The 21,519-nt window shown below is 37.9% G+C and overlaps 1 protein-coding gene and 1 non-coding gene across 4 annotated transcripts; one reads left to right on the forward strand and one right to left on the reverse strand.

Annotated features, from left to right (window-relative positions):
- Positions 1 to 6,897: 6,897 nt before the first annotated feature.
- On the forward strand, positions 6,898 to 17,905 carry LOC131952664 (serine/threonine-protein kinase PAK 4). Of its 3 annotated transcripts, none has more exons than XM_059315424.1 (10): positions 6,898 to 7,025; positions 8,673 to 8,916; positions 9,380 to 10,030; positions 11,788 to 11,982; positions 12,882 to 13,070; positions 13,595 to 13,728; positions 13,960 to 14,086; positions 14,605 to 14,730; positions 14,992 to 15,126; positions 15,304 to 17,905. In XM_059315424.1, the coding sequence occupies exons 2-10, from the start codon at positions 8,710 to 8,712 to the stop codon at positions 15,463 to 15,465; spliced, it is 1,926 nt and encodes a 641-aa protein (XP_059171407.1). In that variant the 5' UTR covers positions 6,898 to 7,025; positions 8,673 to 8,709; the 3' UTR covers positions 15,466 to 17,905. The 3 variants fall into 3 exon arrangements, with proteins under 3 accessions (XP_059171407.1, XP_059171408.1, XP_059171409.1); XM_059315425.1 differs by having other exon boundaries at positions 6,934 to 7,034; XM_059315426.1 differs by having other exon boundaries at positions 6,941 to 7,005.
- Positions 17,906 to 20,731: 2,826 nt separating this feature from the next.
- Positions 20,732 to 20,806, reverse strand: Trnak-cuu (transfer RNA lysine (anticodon CUU)). The gene has a single exon. It is a non-coding gene; the product is annotated as a tRNA-Lys (tRNA).
- Positions 20,807 to 21,519: the final 713 nt, after the last annotated feature.

Genomic DNA, 21,519 nt, shown 5'->3' on the forward strand with positions numbered 1-21,519 from the left:
ATATGTCCCCGGGCGCCGACCTTAGTGGGCGCCAAAATGGGTTGGAAAAATAAATTGTAAGGTTGAGGGGGGTGCAAATCGAAAGTTTAAGCGGGGGGGTGCAAATGAAAATCTCGACGGGGGTGCAAATCGAAAGTTTGAGGGGGGGGGGGGTGCAAATGGAAATCTCGAGGGGGGTGCAAATCGAAAGTTTGAGGGGGGTGCACATCGAAAAGTTTGTCCCCGGGCGCCGGGAAGGGTCGCTACGCCTCTCCTTCCACGTAAGACCCAGGACCCCCGAAAAGAAAAAGTGTAAGAACCGCCGCGTTTATCTGTTTTACTCTGCGCACCGGACACCTAGGTATTGTGTGGTGATTGCCTGTGCTGTTGAGTCTATTTTCGCGGAACAACAAGGCTATTCTTTCACCCGGCGGGGATGGAATGCTTGTTGGAGGCTTCGTTTACAGAACAATTGTCTGTATAGTACACAATAGCTTGATTTAGGGAGGGTGGGGGGGGGGGGTTAGAAGGGGGGGGGATGTTGTTATACACGTGCCTATGGTGTTAACGAAAAGCATGAAGAAGATTTTTCAAGAGTGGAAGATTTTTTATGAATATTTATGCGAACGGGTCAGTGTTTCTTCCAGACTTTTTTCTTCTGGGGGGCACTTAAAATTTTCGGGGGGGGGGGGGGGAGAGACACTGGTAAAGTAAATGTTTTCTATATAAATTTAATTTCGTTCGGGGAGGGGGGAGAGATGCCTTGAAGAAACTTTGGAACGAGTTAATGAGTAGATGGACAGTTTAAAAACAGAACGATAATGCATAGAGTATAAGAATGGTTTCTCTTAGACATTTAGCTCCCCCGCCCCCCGTGGAGTAAAATTAAGAATCCTCTTTAGACCTAGCGATCCACTGTGCAGATGAAGTAGAGTTCATATGTTTCTTGACCTTGGCATTTGAAGTGCAGGTGTAGTCAGCGCTTTGCCCAGCCGCCTTTACTTTAGATAGCCATCAGAGCTGGGTGGACTCAGGGACGCTCTACTGACTAGTACTCGGATTCAAACACGAGAGTTATGGGTTAGCAGTTTAGCCCCGCGGGGGTGGGGGGGGGGGTGGGGGGGGGGGTGAGGACACTTGAAACTTCCGAGGGTAGACGAATAAGACAATTTTCAGTATATATTTTCTATTTGATTTCAACTTTTGTTCTTCTTCTATTAGTCCGAGGGGAGGTGTCCCCCTACCCCCCCCCCCCCCACACGGGGGTTCACCATTAGCACTTGAAGGTATATCCTCGTGAAGGCCTCGTCCAGTCAACCTTGGTTTTTCCCGAATGTTCTCGCACTCAGCGGACTCAAGAATATCAGAGGAACGCAAACCCGAACCCAAGACTTCAACCTTTGGGTTCTATCACACGACCACCACGTTCCATAAGTATTTTTGTATCAACATCAAAGGAATAAAATACAGATGTAATACACACACGCATATCTGCCCATTATCCTATAAGAATGATTGAAAAATAGGATACTGATGTAATACACACGCATATAGGCCTATTCCTATGAGAATGATTGAAAAATAGAATACTGATGTAATACAAGAATGATATAAAAATAGAATACTGAGGTAATACAACCGCATATCTTCCTATAAGAATGATTGAAAAATGGAATACAAGCGTACTACATACGCATATCTTCTATAAGAATCAGTGGCGTAGGCAGGGGGGGGTTAGGGGGGTCATAATCCCCCCCATAGACCCCTCGGTATATATAAAAAGTATGAGGGGGGGTGCAAATCGAAAGTTTGAGGGGGGGGTGCAAATCGAAAGTTTGAGGGGGGGGTGCAAATCGAAAGTTTGAGGGGGGGGTGCAAATCGAAAGTTTGAGGGGGGGGTGCAAATCGAAAGTTTGAGGGGGGGTGCAAATCGAAAGTTTGTCCCCGGGTAAAAATTGGAACCCCCCCCTTGAGACGATCCTGGCTACGCCACTGATAAGAATGATTGAAGATTCAATTTAATGTACACAACACACGCATATTTTCTCATCAGAATGATTGAAAAACTTATACAGACAGTGACGATTTAAGAGCTGAGCTAACCTGGCTACTGTAGGGGGCCACTGATCTTTTAAATGCCCCGATTTTGTTCTCTAAGATAACGATAACAAAGTTAATTATTAAATCGATCTCTTTGTGCGCTAAATAAGGATTTAAAGAGAGGAACAAAGGGTGAAGCAAGTAAATCCTCCCCCCCCCCCTATCGGAAATTAGTTAGCCTCCTTTTACCAGTGTCACCCCCCCCCCTTCCCACACATACATACCTCTGAGAAAAAAGTCTGAAAGAAACACTGACACAACAGGCGCTCAGCGGACCCCTCCGTGTAGAATACCAACATTAAAGAGAGGAACTAAGGTTGAAACAAGTCAACCCCCCCCCTCTCCCTCCGAAATTATTTAGTCCTACTTACTTTTACCAGTGTCTAATAAAAGCAGATTTCCTTTTCAACTATATATTTAAAAACAAAAAAAAAAACAAAAAAAAAAACAAAAAAAAAACAAAAAAAAACACTTCTTTTTACTTTTTTTAAAAGAATATTAAAATCAGATCGATTCGTTTCAAAGCCATTTTACAATTCTAATGTAATTCGCTAATACTGTTCTAAGGATTATTACAGATAAAATCTTATTTGGACGGCCGACTTCGTACTGAAACTCCAATACTCGACGGCTCAATGGCCCCATTTGGTAAATACAAACGGGTTAGACTGCGTTCATCGTGGGCGTCATTTTTTGTTTCACCTAGTAGGCCAAATAAATGTGTCAGTGAATATATATATATATATATATATATATATATATATATATATATATATATATATATATATATATATATATATATATATATGTGTGTGTGTGTGTGTGTGTGTGTGTGTGTGTGTGTGTGTGTGTGTGTGTGTGTGAGTGTGTGTGTGTGTGTTTAAAATTAAAAAAGAAATAAAATAAACGTCTTTTTAGTGAGCCTGTTAAATTGCTAAACTTTTCATTATAATGTAATTCAATTATTGGTAACGTAGGCGTAGCGAGGGGGGGGGGGGGTGCGGACCGCACCAGGTGACACCATTTAGGGGGATGACACCAAGGCAAAACATAGCAAAATATATAGAGAAAAATTTGAGGGAGGGGGTGCAAATCGAAAGTTTGAGGGAGGGGGGTGCAAATCGAAAGTTTGAAAGTTTGTCCCCGGGAAGGGTCGCTACGCCTCTAGGGGGTGCCACCATTAAGTGCCGCACCGGGTGACACCCGACCTCGCTACGCCACTGCAGCCCCCCCCCCACCCCCACTACGTAGAGTATAGCCTCGCCCATGACTGCATTCATTTGCATTGCATTGTATTCCAGCTCATTAGCCTAAAAAAATGGTACGCGCTAAAGTGGGCTGAAGGTTATCAGTTCGGTGACATTTTCCACGACCGGTGTCTGCTAGACGGTTTTTTAAAAAACCATCTGTGGGAACCGTTGTAGCGGAACGAAATTGGTAACAGGTTGGATATTTATTTGTGAGTACGTATGACGTAGATACACATGGAAGAATTCGACGCATGTTTTTTTTTTTTCAACCCGTAGTGATGAATGTTTCAAAAAAGTGTTTCTTATTCTTTAAAGGACAGTTGACACATTTGGTTATTGGAAAGTAATGGACGGATTCCACACATGTTGAGGTAAAGTCATAAAACGAATAGTAAAAATAATTCACAAAACCAGTAACTTATCTAGGATACTTGTTGAACTGTGCTGTTATTCGTTGATGCCGCCCCCCCCCCTCCCCTGTCACAGCTGTGGACGAAGGCGAGGTTTTCCATTTCGAATGTCGCAAAACTGAGCTTTTAAATTTGTAATAAAATATGTGGAAACAATTTTTGTTTAAACCCTCTTTTCAAAATGCTTTTATAATGGGCAGGAGGGGAGGGGGGAGAGACACTGCCACTCACTCCATCTGAAAACGCAATGTCAAATATGGAGATCGTAACAGCAAAGGAATTTTAGTGGGAAATATGTTCGTAGAACGTTATTCTATTCACACAGAAATAGCATACAAAGAAAATAGATGTAGGAAGTTTGTTTTAAAGAATAAATACAACTCATTTCTATATTACGTCATTTTTAACTAATTTCTTGTGGCGCAATACGATATATTTTTTTTGACGATCTGTGACGTCCAGAGTTTCTTCAAGACATCTCTTCGGGGGGGGGGGGGGGGGGGCTCAGAACGAGATGGAATTTATATAGTAAACATATACTTTTACTAGTGTCCGCCACCCCCCCCCCCCCCACGGAAAATGTTGATCACCCCCCCCCCCCCGAAAATATAAAGTGCCCCCCCCCCCCCCGAGAAAAAAGTCTGGAAGAAACACTGGTGACGTCACATTTCAGCATTTCAAAGAGTCGCTATTAAAACGCTAGTTTTGTTATTACTACTTTGCCCTTTTAAAATACTTTTAAAACTTTTTATAAAAATAAAAGGGATATCTTGACCTAGTTTAAAAAAAAAATTATTAGATTTTGTGGTTTAAAAAAAAAAACATCCAAACATCGCAAAAAAAAAAATTGCTCCAGCAGTCAAGATCTAGATCTATGCTTTTAGGCAAGATAACGAGAATCTTCAGCATGGGAAGCAGCGACCTAATTAGCAAAATTATACTTGGTAACAGAGTTTCTTCCAGGCATCTCTTCGGGGGGGCGAAGCCCCCACGAAAAATTTTTACCGCCCCCCCCGAACGAAATGAAATTTATATAATTTATATAGAAAATATATACTTTTAACAGTGTCCGCCCCCCCGAAGAAAGTTTACCGCCCCCCCGAAGATTTCAAGTGCCCCCCCCCCCCCGGAGAAAAAAGTCTGGAAGAAACACTGCTTGGTAACCGGTGAAACGTGATATTTGATTCCTCTTAACCGATAACGCTCAGAACCTGACACACTATAGGAAAAAAAAAACTTGGTAAAAAAAAAATTAAAGTTCAAAATTTTGCTGATAACAGGATGTGTGAATGCGAAATAAAAGTTTCGCAACTTCCGGCTAAATTGAGAGCAGTGTATTTTTTCCAGACCTTTTCTCCGGGCAGGTGGGGGGGGGGGGTACTTTAAACTTTCGGGGAGGTGTGGGGTGGACTAAATTTCCCAGGGATGGGGGTGGGCACTGGTAAAAGTATATATTTTCTATATACATTATATTTCATTCGGAGGGAGGGGGCGGTAGACGTGCCTCCCCCGAAGATATGCTTTTCTGTCTTGATTTCCTTCCCAAAGATCGGTAAAATATGTTTTGTATTTATAAAACGGTGGCTGGGCACAGTGCTGAACTCACAACCCCCTTGTATGCCGAGGTCCTTGAAACAGACGAATTCTAATTCATCTGCCCATGTGTCTTGGGCGCGAGCGAATATCAAAAGATGATGCATTCTTTTTATATTTTTCTTGTTTGTTTTTTTTTTTAAATTTCGGCGAAACAGCAAATTTTCCGGTGGCGGACACTGGTAAAAGTAGATGTTTTCTATATAAATTCCATTTCGTTCGGGGGTGGGGGGGGGGGGGGGGGGGTTAGGGGGGGTGGGGGCGGGGTGGGGGGGGGGGTAGACAGTGTTTTTGTTGCTGTTACACAATCGATGTAGAAACAGCTGCCTTTGTCGTAGATCTATATTGCTTTAAGTAAGTCTTTGAGGTATAATTTAGTAATGCAGCTTAAAACGATGTTTCCTTATTTTTCTAACCCATTAGACGCCCCATTGTGTGGCAGAGTGAGCATCCCCTATGGCTACGCCACTGCGGGTGTGCTTGGCATCATTTATGGATGACCCCTATAGTGCGAAATGTGCTTGAAGCATCATGTCCAATGGCGTAGGCAGGGGGGGGGGGGGGTTAGGGGGGGTCATAACCCCCCCCCCCCCATAGACCCCTCGGTATATATATATATATATATATATATATATATATATATATATATATATATATATATATATATATATATATATATATATATATATATATATATAAAGTATGAGGGGGGTGCAAATCGAAAGTTTGAGGGGGGGGGTGCAAATCAAAAGTCTGAGGGGGGGGGGGGGGAATCGAAAGTTTGTCCCCGGGTAAAAATTGCCCCCCCCCCCCTTGAGACGATCCTGGCTACGCCACTGATCATGTCTACTATTATATTAATTCCATTATGGAATGACACAGTGACGTCTCTAGGTTGGGCGTCATCCGGTGCCGCCCCTTATAACAATTTTGCATTTTCGATTTGGTGTCACCCCTCTCCCCTTATTATTTTGCTATCTTAATTAACTAGATAAAACATTGTTTTGACGATACATATTTTAAGATTTTTCGTCGCGATGTCACAACTTATATTGTTTCACCCGTTGCGGGCCGCCCCCCTCCCCCCCCCCCCCTCTCCGCCTTGTAACGCCCCTTCGTGCAGTGTGGTTCATGCTTATGTAAGAAATTATAACAGCGTGTCGTAACAGAGACGCTTTTTTTTTTGCTTAGGAGAACCTAGCTCGTATATGAGAAACGAGCTCGTAAATTGACGCCAGAATATTCCATTTTCACCCGTCTTAACCAGAATTTTAATTAGAATTAACAGTTTTTCATTATTGATTATTTTATTCTCACCACGCGCTTCCCCTACCCTAGCTCGTCGTCACAAGTTGTGCACCTGACCACCCAGGTGTGTAGCTAAATTTATAGACTTGTGAGCATGCTAATTAATCTTCGTTTAATTACTAACTCCCCACTTTATGGCAAAAATCAACAATTTGATTTAGTTTAAGTTTTTCTCATAGGACTAGTATTTTACTGTCTTCCTAGCTTTTTACCTTCAAGGGTTTGTTAGTTTCTACAGGTAGGCTAAATCATACCTTGAAAAACCGAAGCGCCCTCTTGTGAACTCAGATAGCCCGGATGTGCATGAAGCCTAAAAACATGGCGAAAAGCCTGTTGCTGTATTGAAATAGCAATACTGAATACAGGTTATATTTCTTGTTTGCTGGTGAGAAATGTGCGTTCATAGTGTATATAATTTACTTAGTTAAAAAATAAACTGCTAAGATTGTTCTATGCTAAAGTTGTTTGGATAAGCCAAATCCATCTTCTTATTTTATTTTAACTTTTCACTTGCAATCGAAATTCCGGAAGTAAACTAAAAGATAAGAAGACTAACATCTCTAGTGTTGGCCCTACCTCTAGCTAGACTACGGGAGTCTAGTCTAGCCTAACGTAGACCTAGCTAAGGCTTGAACTAAAAATTAGATCTAGATCTAGACCACACCATTATCATGACAGGAATCTAGATTTTTTTCCTAAAATCCAGAACTCAGGAAAAATGGTTAAATTTCATTTATTTAGTAATCGATTGACCAGTGAAAACACAAATGAACTAGTCACACAGTCACAGGTGACTCAACCTGGAGTCCCCGGTATTGCCCACAACCCTGATGCGTTTACAATACACTACTAGATCTACGATAGATTATAGATCTATCTACTAGTTTACAGTTAGAGTTCACAGTTTAGTTGATAGCTGTGTGATTAAACATAAAACTAGGCGCAAAACTTTCAACTATAGACTATTGTTTGAAAATGTGAGTGCTTTTAAAACTTTAATTTATTTAGGCCCTAGGCCTAATAAAATATTTAACCATACTCAACAATTTATTGGCCTAATATTTTCAATAGGCCTTGATAGGGGGTCAGTTTAATTTACAATGTCTGATAATAATAGACTTCTGAAAATGGGTGTGTTAGCCTAAGTAATTAAAATTAAGTTGTAAGTAGTATAAGTATTGTAATCTCTTCTAGTTTTTATGGATAGATATTAGTAGTTATTAGTGTTAGGCGTAAGGTAGGACTAGGGTTGGGGATAAGGTTGCATTGATATCAGCAAGTCATGTGTTTTTCAACAAATTAACATAGTAAATGTTACATAGGCCTACATTCAACAGATCGCCAAAACAAAATTACAAATCCATATTACATTGTCCTTTTTTCAATTTAAAATGTTACCTACTTCAGTTGGTCATCTAAGTAGGCCTAAGTACTAAATTAGGCCTAGGCCTACTTATTATTAATAAAGTTATTATTAGGCTGTAGCCTAATGTTTATTTTATTTTATTTTTTTGTGATATTTGAACTTTTGATCTAATGCAAATATCATACTGCCTTATGCTATTTTAACACTACCTCAGTGAGGATAAGGTGTAATGATCACCCACTGAGTCTACTGTGTTTACAGCTGACCCTGAGAGACAACAAAACCAATAACACTTGCTTGTTTCTGGATCAGCTTATTTATTCATTGTATACAGAGAATTGCAATGTCCTGTACAATTGCAAGTACATAGATCAATAGCCCTAAAGTAATGTAAACAAAAATAGATTACACTTTGAATATACTACCACATGTATGTAGTCCTAAAATAATGTAAACAAAAATAGATTACACTTTGAATATACTACCATGTGTAGGTTATATCAAATACACTGGTGCTGAGCCTTACCAAAATAGCTTGGGGCTGCAAACAAATAAGGTTAAAGTTTAAATTATCCCCTTGACTGGTAACTCATTGTATGTAACATGTATTGTGTACAAAAAGTAGCTGGAGTTTTTTTTTAAAATTATTTTTTCTTCTCTTCTCAGATATTTGTGTGTGTGCTGTGAAGTGTTATACACTATCATGTTTGGTAAAAAGAAAAAGCCCAAGGTTGAGATTTCCTCCCCGTCCAACTTTCAACATCGAGTACACACAGGGTTCGACTGGGAGAATGGAGTCTTTGTGGGTCTACCTGCTCAGTGGGCAGGTATCATTGAAGGTAGTAAAGGCAGAAGGCGGCCTATTGTAGACCCATCAACTATAACTCAGACAGATGTTGAGCCGTTAAAGGTATGTAAATAAACAAAGAAGTATTAAAATTAATTTGATTTTACTCAATTAATACATTAGTGTAGCTTTAGAATTCACTGTATTAAATGCATGCAGGATTTAAAAATTAAAAAAAAAATGTATGTAATGTATCTTAACTGAATTTAATGAGTTGAAAAAATTTCTGGTTTTATTGATTATATAAAAAATATTTGCAGAAGTATAATAAATAAGATTATTGGGTTGGAAAACAAGAAAAAATCCAGAAGAAATTTATTACATTTTAATACAATAAGACTAAGGTTATTTATAAATGTATAAATTTTGTGTAAAGTTCAGGTTTATGATTATATTAAAAATATTTGCAAAAGTATAATAAATAAGATTATTGAGTTTGAAAACATGAAAAAATCTAGAAGAAATTTATTACATTTTAATACAATAAAACTAAGGTTATTTATAAATGTATACATTTTGTATTTAGACAATCATCAGAGGTCATCAAAATGGATACCCTCAAAGCATCAGTGTCGCCAGATCAAATTCACTTCGCCGTGAAAGTCCACCCCCTTACAGACGTCGTGCCCCAGGAAACGACTACCCCTCAGTCCCGGAGGACGATGTCCTGCCACCGAGACAGGACTTGGGCAGGCAGCCAGGTAACCAGCCTCCTCCTCATCAGCATTATCAACAGCAGCAGCCTCAAGGCTACAGGGACAATGTGGATCATCATGGGGAGTACCCCCGCGACAGAGACCCCCGGGAGCACGGCAGGTACCCACAGTCTCACCCCTCACAGCAAGAACAGGTTGACCCCCGCCTTACAGGATACTACGGAAGTATTGACAGACGCAGCGGAAATATTCCAGGTGCCCGGGATAAACGACCTGAATTTGATGCCAGAATAAATAACTCTTACGAAGCTCAGTCAAGGAATGACTCGTACGAAAGAGGACCACCTTCACGGCACAGTCATTACGATGATGACCGCTCCATACCAAATCATAACAACGACAGATTCCGTCAAATGCCCAATGGTCAGTCACACTCGCCACGGCACCAGAGCATCCCACCAGCTCACCATGACCCTAACTATGCCAGCATTTCTACACCGGCAGCACTGCAGTACGAAAGGGTTAGTACACGTCGCAGTTTACTTAATCTTTTCTCTCTACCGTCATTGCCTTTATCATTCAAATACATGTCACCTTTTACTTACTTTACTGTTATTGCCAATATCATTCAAATGCATTTCACCATTTACTTACTAAACTTACTTTACTGTCATTGCAAATATCATTCAAAATAATTGGAAGCCCAACTCCTTGTAACAATATCAACCTTGTTAACACATAACCCTACAATATCGGGGTATAACATTTTGCTTCTAACTCAATATCCATGGTTTTCATGAAATACTATCATCTTATAGTCTGTGTTTTGTACTTGAGAGAACTGTAGTACACCACCATCCTTTTTCAATGGCAGCAGTATCTTGTGTTAATGTTATCCTCAGCTATTGTGACTTGGTAGTCTCTATGTGACTGTGTGTGTGTATTCCTGCCACGTGATTGTTGTCAAGCTGTGTGAAGCCTTAGTGTTACTCAAGAAATGGTTCTCATACATTAATATTGTATTACATTGTCTACTAACAGGAAAAGTTCCCATGTTAAATATCATACACACCTTATCCTGGCTGCTAACTAAAGTTATATTTACTACATACAGTGTCTGGGAGTTAAATCTTTGGTTAAGTCTCTAGTAGTATATGGCCCATTTCAAATTGTCTTCTTCAAATTATAACACTTCATCTTCTTGAATTGTTTCAAGTTTGTTAATGTGTGGGTGAAAAAACATTAAGTTGGTCTATGTAATTTTAAGAATAGTGATGTTTGTGAAACCAATGACATATGAACATTGTACTTTCTGTAATAGCCTACACTTTCACCAAGATTCTGTGTTTGCACTGTTGAACTGCTACACTCTTGCCTTTTGTGCTGGCACCTGGGTTGTGTTTACTCCACTGTCATTTCTGAGCAATTTGCCTTTTGTTTATAATTGATGAGTTTTACAAGCAAAATTTATCAGAATGGTGTTACAAACTAATTGCATTACATACTATTTTAATCAGTTTTAAAGTTTAACTTATAATAACAAAAAAAGAATAATGTTTGAGTTTGCAACAAGTTGATTCTAGAAGCATGAGTTTTAGCATCAGTTTTACTATCTCTAGCAAAGCATGATAGACTCTATCATGATCTGATGTTTAGTGTTTCTGCATGCTTCATTAATCTTGATAAAATGGGCTAAACCAGACATAGTAAGCCTCACATAACATGGCATGTGCCTTCGCAACATCTGTTGTTATACTTGTTTTCACAGCATCTGTTGTGATACTTGTTTTCGCAACAAATGTTGTGATACTTGTTTAGCAACAAATGTTGTGATACTTGTTTTCGCAACAAATGTTGTGATACTTGTTTTCGCAACAAAAGTTGCGATACTTGTTTTCGCAACAAATGTTGTGATACTTGTTTTCGCAACAAATGTTGTGATACTTGTTTTAGCAACAAATGTTGTGATACTTGTTTTCGCAACAAATGCTGTGATACTTTTTTTCGCAACAAATGTTGTGATACTTGTTTTTGCAACAAATGTTGCGATACTTGTTTTCGCAACAATTGCTGCGATACTTGTTTTCGCAACAAATGCTGCGATACTTGTTTTCGCAACAAATGCTGTGATACTTGTTTTCACAACATGTCTTGTTAAACATTTCTAAAAATGTTCAATGTTTGCTGGACTGGCTAGTACCTATGTCTGGTTCAGTAGCTTCCATTTGATGATGTAAACCTACCTTGCTTGGCATCTTTGTTCTCTCCCAACACGTAGCACCACAACGACCACCCACACCAGTCGCCCGGTGGATACCCCTACGGAGGAGGCCAGGCCAGCCCCATGTCCAGCCCTCCCCATTCCCCAAACAGACCGCCTTATTCCCAGCAGTCCTCACCTTCCCTGAAATCCCCCAACCGGACACAGCAGCAAGGCCCTGGTCCAGAGCAGCAGCGTTTGTCTCATGAAGAGGTTTGGAAATGTTTTGTTATCTTGTGCCCTGCATGCCACCTCAGCTTGTCTCACACATGGCCTTGGGCAAAACTTTTTTTTTATCTTTGTAGAAAGTGTTAATTACAGTAATTAAAGAGTTGTGTGTTAAATTAACTTAAATATTCCTTTGTTGAAGGTGACACCTGAATGCTACTGGGTGCCATTAGACCTAGCTAATTTGTTTTGCCCAAGGCCACCACTGTTTTCAACACTCCTTACTCACTGCAATTTTTTAAAAAATTGCTGTATAATTGCATGTTGTCAGTGCATGTTGATCAATAAATCATCATCACAGAACATTTTACTAATTCATTTTACAAACCTCTCAATATTTCTGTTGATAATTAGATACTGCATTTAAATTATATTTTAAATCAATATCAAAATGTGTAATCCCTACTCGGACCATGCCATGCCCTCATGTGGATTAATTTCTTTAAATGCTGGCTCTAAGCTAGCCTGAATCAAAATTTCTTCTTTGTGTTTCAACACATTCTTTGTCACAGCTGTTAAAAGTGGGTCACAGGTTAATTAGAAAATGCTGATTAGACACAGTGTGCTGAAGGAATGTTATTTAAAAATAAATTAATTTACAATCTAAAATAAAAAATAAGCCACCTTCTAGGTATGCTGGTATAACAAGTCTGTCAGTGATTTATTCTCTCCTGATGTAAAAATCATTGGTTAACTTAGTTGCTTAGAAGATATTTCAGTCTTGCATGGTTAAATGAATCGCATTTTGTTTAGAAGCATCTTGACAAAGTAGAATAAAAAGCAATCATATAAGTTCAACTTAGTTTTTTAGGTGAGATTTCTAGCCTTTCAAAACAAATAACCTTGTCATGAAATGAGCATAAAATGTATGTGAATGCTTCCAGTTCCGTAGAACATTACAGTATGTTGTGAACCCTGGAGATCCCCGCCAGTTTTTAGAAAACTTCTTGAAGATTGGGGAAGGTTCCACTGGCATTGTCTGTACAGCCATGGACAGATCACGGGGGAAACAGGTCGCTGTGAAGAAAATGGATTTAAGGAAACAGCAGCGCAGGGAACTGCTCTTTAACGAGGTAGGTTGTCAAATGTACTCGTTAAGTTTGAGTAGTTTTCAAACCATCCTAAGGTTGTATGAAGTGATGTCAAATGGTTAAGTGCTCAGCAACTTACTATAAAGACTTGAGTGTAGAAGTCCATGACTCCACCCAGTTGTGGAGGGTACTGACTACAATTATTGAAAGTAAAGGCATTTGGGCAAAGTGCTGAGCACACAAGACCTTGATATGCCTTGTAAAATGAATAGATACTTGTACTTCGCTATGGACCATTCAGTTCAACTCTTTAAGCCCGTTTTTTTTTTCACGTTTTACCGGTTACTCTTTAAGCCCGTTTTTTTTCACGTTTTACCGGAATTATTTTTATTCACTCAGTTTTTTCACTTCTCCTGCAATTAAACAACTGTACTGCGTAGTTTCAAATACAAGTCTATTAAAACACTTTATAATTAGAGAAATATCTACTTTTATATTGCTAAAATGTCTTAAAATAAAAGCAAAACTGTATGCTGTATTTTATAAATGATTTTAAATTATTACAGGTGGTTGTGATGAGAGACTACCATCACCCGAATATTGTGGAGATGTTCAACAGCTACCTAGTGAATGATGAGTTGTGGGTTGTGATGGAGTATATGGAGGGGGGAGCTCTGACTGACATTGTCACACACAGCAGGTAAGTCTCATCTTTTTTTTTTGTTCATTAGATTTTTAAAGTGTGCACTATTTTCATCTGATTTTTATAGTTTTTAACTGATACATTTTTCCAGTTCACCATTTATTTTTATTAATATCTTCTTACCAGCTATTTAATTTAGAGACCAAAGTGTAGTTATTTGTTTTATTGACTTTTTGAAATTTGAAGAAAAAAAAATGGTGTTTCAACTTATGTTGTTCTTTTGGTCAGAATGGATGAAGTTCAGATAGCAACTGTGTGTAAAGCTTGTCTGAAGGCTCTGGCCTTCTTACATAATCATGGAGTAATACACAGAGATATCAAGTCAGATTCAATTTTATTGTCCTATGATGGGAAGGTAGGTCTCTGTTTTGCTGTGTGTTTAGATATACACTCTTGTTGGTGACATTGTAGTCTTACTGTTACATATATATATATACTTAACTGATTTACTCAAGACTTCTGTCATTTTAAGATTTTTCATGTTTAAATACAGTGGTTGGACAGCCTCTGGAAATTCCAGGAGGTCCTGAAAAACTGACGAAATTTTTTTTAATTCTAAAAACCTGGAATTCTCATAAAATTTAAAAAATAGCAAATTTAAAAAAAATCTTATGGAATGTTATCAAACGAAAAAAAAATACTGTAATTTTTTATTTTGTTCTGCCAATTGGCGAGTTGTGTTAAAGGATGGGTGAGCAGAAACGACACATTTCTACATTTGCATCCACTAGGCTTCTGTAGATAAGAAATTCAACTTTAAATGGGCAGCCATGCGTGCAACATAAACAGTTCTACAGTATCAGATGGTTTCATATAATATTATTGGACAGAGTTTTTACAATCTTATTTACAATCCATATTGTTATCTACCAGGTAAAGTTGTCAGATTTTGGTTTCTGTGCACAAGTAACACCAGACCTGCCAAAAAGGAAATCACTTGTAGGGACTCCATACTGGATGGCACCAGAAGTTATCTCAAGGTTGCCTTATGGAACAGAGGTCTATTGTTTTTTCAGTATATTATCATTTTCTTTTTAGTTTGTTTATATTTCTGTTCCCTTCAAAACATACTGAATTTTTTTTTTATTAGTATTGGTACCTCAATCTGTAACACCAATACCAGCAAGAAGAACCTTGATATCATTCTGATTTGACTTTCTGTATTTTATACTACAAAAATTTCTTTTTTTTAACTGTGGTTCAAATTAAATTATAATTACCAGCTAAAAATATACGATGTATTTTTATTTTTACTTGTAGGTTGATATTTGGTCTTTGGGCATCATGGTAATTGAGATGATAGATGGGGAACCTCCGTTCTTTAATGAGCCACCCCTACAGGCTATGCGACGCATTAGAGATATGCCCCCACCGAAGCTAAAAAACACACACAGGGTAAGTTCATATTTTTATTATAAATGCTGCAAAGTTGATCTTTCAATAGTTCTGATATGATATTTATCTGAAAATATATAAGTTAAGATGCATTAGATTCATTTATTGAAGCTCACCTCCATGCCCACCTTCTTCTTGATTAAATGCAATGTTCTTTAATGAATGTGTTTCCCGTAGGTGTCTCCACGACTGCAAGGTTTCTTGGAGAGGATGCTGGTTCGAGACCATTCACAGAGGGCCACAGCACCAGAGCTGATGCAGCACCAGTTCCTCAGGGAAGCTGGCCCACCGTCTTGTCTCGTCTCATTGATGCGCACCACTCGGCACAGCCCGTGTTAGGGTCAGTTCAGTCATGTGGATAGTATTAAGTCAAGCTTGCAAAAAAAAAAAAGGCTGCATTTTTCTGAGAAATGAAATTTAAAAAAAAAAAACCCAGTGTTGTTAAATTACCCAATCAAATGTAACAAAGGAGACGGGATAGCTGTGTCCCCTGTTTTGATTGGCCCATGTGTCACTACCCTGTGGCGAGTCATAATACGTCAGCAACTAAATAAACGTTAATTTATATTCTATGCATCTATATTGATTCATATACTGCCAACTATAATCACTTCAGTTCGATGGAAGTATTGTTCTAATTGACTGTGTGATAGGCAACAGTACACTTTTTCATTTGGTTGTTTAAAAATAAAACTTATTTGTGACTGGTGTTTGTAAAAATTATTTGAGCGTCCGCAAGAATTATTTTTTATATAAATTAGTGAATTCTAATTTCAATATTTTTATATAAATGCTAATTTATTAACATGTATGTGTAAGCCATTAAAGAATATTGTTTCAATATTAAAACTAAAAACTAATAATGCTATTCAATTAACCTTTACCTATATTTTTTTGTTTTCAATATTCTAAGCTTATAGAATAGTGCAGCTGACCTTTTACTTCATTCTTTATCACAGAAAAAACCTATAGTTAACTCCAGCCAGAGCTTTTTAACTTTAATAGTTGGTAGCAGTTTTGGGTTTAGTGTAGAGTAACTTTATTTTTAATTTATTGTACCAGTGTCCAATGATGTATGATATTCAAGAAAGTAACAAGAATTTAAAATACAAAACTTTTATTTTCTTTGATTTTTATCCTTAAATGTTTAGTATGTAAATATTAATACCTCATCTCTTGTGTTAGGGTTTTGTTTCATGTTTGTGAACACGAGTTTGACTGTTGTAGCCTATTAAACCAGTGATTCATGTTTTTTTTTTTTTTTTTTTTTTTTTTTTGCTGCTTATCTTTCCCATTCTAAATATACATTTTATTTTCTCTCACCTTTTTATCGTCCCAAAATAATTTTTTTGTATTCCGCTGTATTTTTAATGTATGTAGACTTAACTAAATGTAGTCGAGAATATAAAAAAAAATTGGACTGAGCTTCAGAAATCAAATATTGTCTGTGTGCTCTTTAGCCTCTGTGTGCATCTATTGACTTCAGCATTCCTTGCTTTATACATTACCATGTTCAGTTGGATGACAAGTTGCGCTTGTTGTTATCTTTTTTTTTTTTTAATATACTAGCTTGTTCAAAACATAGCAGAGCCATAAACTGATATTCCTAACTGTTGCCTTTTATTGATGTAAATACTGAACAAATGTGCAGGCATTGCTTGCAGATATCTATTTATATAGTTTTCTTTTTTTTTTTTTTATCTTTCTACTTTACATGAATTTTTATAACCAGCTTTTGTTTAATGGTGTTAGTGATGTATCTTCTCTAGATCATATAGAGTAGTATGTTGTGAGGTATGAGTGAATCTGTAAAGAGAGGTGCTTGAGTGAACTGGTGTAGTTTTTTTTAATCATCCAGTAGTGGTTCTCAAAGTACATTAGGGAATACATTTTTTGTGACCCTGTAAATTTATAATTTACTTTTTAAAATTTTGATCCTGACACTATTGAATATTAATTTTTTCTTTACTTAATTTAACGAAAACAAGTTGTGGTACACTTGTGTGAACCTCTGTTGGGTGTATTCACATTTTAAAAAATTGACACAAATTTCTGTTAAAACCTAAACAATTTTTTGCTTTCCAACTAAAAAACAAACAAACTGTGTGCTAGAGTGTAAAGTAGTGTCTTAATCTAGCTAAATTAATGCATGCTGTTTTATGTAGGTATTATAGAGATCTGAACATTTTTTTTTTTTGCAGTGGTTATTGCCCTTACCTTGACTATCCCAACAAATTGAGATTATCTCCCTTGTTTGACTATTTTTTTCATCAAATGCTTCAAATAATTGAGCAAACTGTTAATAGCTGTATATACTCACCACACTTGTCTGTTGTTTTGTGTACATTCACATAGAATCACATGTTGATAGAAAGATAAACAGCCTTACTGCCTGCAGAGATCACTCAGTTTTGATTGTAAATAAAACCAATGTTCCACTCATTTTTTTTTAAAACATCTGCTTTTGGTTATGATTCTTTTTCTAGGGACAATCTTTGCTGCAGGCAGCTATTTTAAAACTTTTTAATGGCTATTGTGGTTCATTTATTTTTTTGGTTAAATTAGTGTTTATATTTCCTTTTGTGAGCAATAAGAACCTATAAATAGGATAACTACATTTATACAATTTTTTAAATGTGTGTTTGTATTAAAGTTAATTCAAACACTTGCAGTTTATTTAAAAAAAAACTACTTTATAACAGAAGGGCCTGCTCATTTCAATACTGCCTATGCAACAAAACTACGAGAAATAATTTTAGTTTAAAATGTTCTCACAACTCACATAACTAGTCAGTTGTGTACATCTTCTTGGTATGACCATGTCACTATTTATATGATTGTCAACCTATTTTAGATGTAGGTAATGAGATGACTTGATGCAGCTGTAGCGGGGGGGATGGGGGGATAAGTTACACCTTCATGGTAGACATAAGAGGCTGTTGTGACCCATTCATATAACTTGTGGTGAGCCACTGGGTTGTTGTGTGGTTAGTTATAAAATTTGTGACCTTAGCCAAGATTTTTGTGTGACCCCCCTAGCCAAAATGACTGTATCCAAGGCTAAGGTTGTTATTACTCATTTTAAGGTTGTTGCGACTCATGGTAAGGTTGTTCTTACTCATGGTAAGGTTGTTGTGACTTATACTAAGGCTGTTGTGACTATAGTTCGTGACAGAGGCAAAAGGATGTTTTGAGCTTACTAATGTAATTTTGACTAGCCAGTGACTATTGTGAGTCTAATTAAAATAATTTTAAAAACGTAAGCGAATTTGTTGTGACCCGCTTAGGTTTTGTATAACCTAAGCTGAAGTTGTTGTGACCTTATCTCATCATTGTGACAGGATTTTTATGTAGTATTATATTATTTAACCACTAGCCTGTTTGACTGGTGACTGAGTAGGTAGGAGGGGGAGGTGTAAATAAACAGATACTTAATGTAGATAAACATTTTGTGATGTCCTATGGTCAGTGTTGGCTGGAAACAGCTGGTGTCTAGCAGTGATGGTCATGTCAACTCATAGTTTTATCATGTATTCATTCCCATGTATAACTGATATAGATACATTTTAATAAATTGTATTTTTATTATAGCCTTCTGCTTTACTTATTAGTGCATAATCCTTGAATGTATGTATGTGTTTATAAATAAATATTTATATCCTATGTGTATAAATATATATATGATATATGATATATATATATATATATATATATATATATATATATATATATATATATATATATATATATATATATATATATATAAAGCACTTGGATGTAATTTTAAGTTCAACAAAATAGTGGTTAATATGGTGATAATCTAGGTGTATACATTTGTACTGGCCAATGTGGCAAGTTAAAGGACTTGATGAATTGTGCATATTATTAGGCCATTTCTTGACACCCCCGCATCTTAACATAAATAAAATGTACATAGGCCACCACCCTTATATTTTGTTACCCTTCTACACACACATTTTGAAAACATTGGACCACAAAACATACAGGAACAGTGGTTTATAGAAAATAAGTAAAGAACTTTTATTAAACGGGGGGGGGGGGGGGGGGGAGGGGGGGGGGGGGGGGCGAAAACCAGGAAATGAGTCATGATGACCTCAAAATGATTGACTTAATAACAAAGAACACTGCTTTTGACCTATCAGATTATCCCCCCCCCCCCCCCCCCCGTTCCCTTGTGTGATATGCATACAATCCCCAATAATTTGATGGACAGATTATTATATACGTTAAAGCGGTGAAGCTTTTGCCATGGGCGTCTGCCCCCATACACTAGTGACTGTTCACATAGGCCAGATAATTATGGTGATCTGACTAAAAAAATTCCCTACCCGCTCGCAATGTTTATTTTTGGTGTTTTTTTTAGTAGGCGTGTCCATTATCGATGAGCTGTTCCTGTGCGTCAACACGTTTCTAAAATCACGACAAACGCGAGCGTTCGATGTCTGGCTGACGTCATCGATCCTTCTTATCGCCCATCCCACTGACCTAGTAACCATGTGCGCCCACACTAGAGGTCAAAGTGGGCTAAACTATGACATAACCTCATCTCAATTTATTTCACGTGTAATTAATATCAATTAATATTAAAATAATAAAATATACTTAAACTCATAACGAACTTATGTCTGATAAAATTTCGGATTTATTTTTGTTGAGACTATAAGTTTTAATATTTAATAATCAATTTTTATATCATTATCTTCAGAGTTACCGCCCCTGACACAATCCTGCAAGCGCCATTGTTTACGTTAGAAACGGAACCGCATTGACTTACGCCTGCCTGTTGTTTATGTTTATAATATTGTAGTGTATTGTTAGGTTTTAGCGTTGATTTATTGGCTGGCCCATGACACTCCTGAATACACGCCGTCCATAACGACACGGGGTTGCCAAGCCCAATGTTTTAACAAATATGGTAGCTAATATTTATCAACGGATTAGTAGACCCCTTCCGCCCCCCCCCCTGTTCTACCTCCCCCCTCCCCCATGTTGCTAACGTCATAGTCATTACTTCGTTCAACAGTTGCATACTTTTTTTTTACTGGTTTTATGAATAACCCCGTTTTAAAGTGCTAAACAAAATAATGTTTTATTTTTCGTTAATTTTTTTTTTTTTTTTAATTTAAAAAAAAAAGATGCGTAAAATGTTTGCAATCACTGCTAGGAAGCGGATAGTAATTTCCTGTTGAGTTTACCGCATACCTACCCTGTTCGTAGCTCGTGCCTCTTAGCATAGCGGAACTGATTGCCACGTCACTCGGAAAGTTTGGAAAAAATTGACACTCCCCTTTTTCTTATCTTTAACTACGCAAATTAGAAAAAAAAAGTGTTTATGAGTTTAAAATACCGTATAAAAATTAGATTGGGGTTAGGGCAAAGGATCAAAATGTTTTATGTATTTAGGTAGGATAAAGGATCAAATTGATTTACTTATTTCTGTAAAAGCCATACCTAATTTAGAAAAAAAAAATATATTAAAAATGTATCAACATTGTTTTCTACACACACACACACAAAATATGTTTTGATTACCCATGGATTTATAACTTTTAATAAAAATGCTTGTAAAAAGAAAAAAAAAGTACGCCCAACGTGGGGCTCGAACCCACGACCCTGAGATATTAAGAGTCTCATGCTCTACCGACTGAGCTAGCCGGGCTTGCTAACCTGAGTAAGAACGTTAGATCATATTGATAATTTCCTTAATTGGCCCTGGTATACTATCACGTTTTAATTACTATCTAGGAGGATGAGGAACAGTGTCATTAACATCGCTAATTATACTGACGGTTTAGTCGGCTTAGTCGGCCTCTTAGATAGAGACTCTATCGTTGGGCCTATTTCAAAAGTAATCGGATGGGGGGGGGGGGGGGGGGGGGGGTGATGCGGACACTGGCGATTGGGGATGGTAGATGTGCTTTGGGGGGGGGGGGGGGGGAGGAGGGGGGGACACTGGTAATTGGGGATGGTAGATGTGCTTTTGGGGGGGGGGGGTGATGAGGACACTGGTAATTGGGGATGGTAGATCTGCTTTTTTTTGTGGGGGGGGGGGGGGGGGAGGGGGATGGGGACACTGGTGATTGGGGATGGTAGATGTGCTTTGGGGGGGGGGGGGGGAGGAGGGGGGGACACTGGTAATTGGGGATGGTAGATGTGCTTTGGGGGGGGGGGGGATGAGGACACTGGTAATTGGGGATGGTAGATGTGCTTTGAGGGGGGGGGGGGACGTCGAGCTGGTTAATATAGGCCTACAAATTATAGGCCTATACTAAAAAGTTTCTTTTCGTTCAGGAGGGGGTAGGGTGACGGTAAACCTGCTTCTGGGTTTGTGTGTGTGTGTCGGGGGGGGGGGGGTGGGGGTGGGTGGGACGG

This window comes from Physella acuta, unplaced genomic scaffold (assembly GCF_028476545.2).
Source record: "Physella acuta isolate Inbredline_101_S28 unplaced genomic scaffold, ASM2847654v3 ptg000885l, whole genome shotgun sequence".
Classification (NCBI taxonomy): Eukaryota; Metazoa; Mollusca; class Gastropoda; family Physidae; genus Physella; species Physella acuta.

Bases quoted from the DNA above. Each gene is read 5' to 3' on its own strand.
- LOC131952664 (XM_059315424.1), top strand. From the start codon at position 8,710: ATGTTTGGTAAAAAGAAAAAGCCCAAGGTTGAGATTTCCTCCCCGTCC. The intron at 13,729-13,959 runs GTAAGTCTCATC...TCTTTTGGTCAG, and splicing joins GACATTGTCACACACAGCAG to AATGGATGAAGTTCAGATAG. The intron at 15,127-15,303 runs GTAAGTTCATAT...TGTTTCCCGTAG, and splicing joins AGCTAAAAAACACACACAGG to GTGTCTCCACGACTGCAAGG.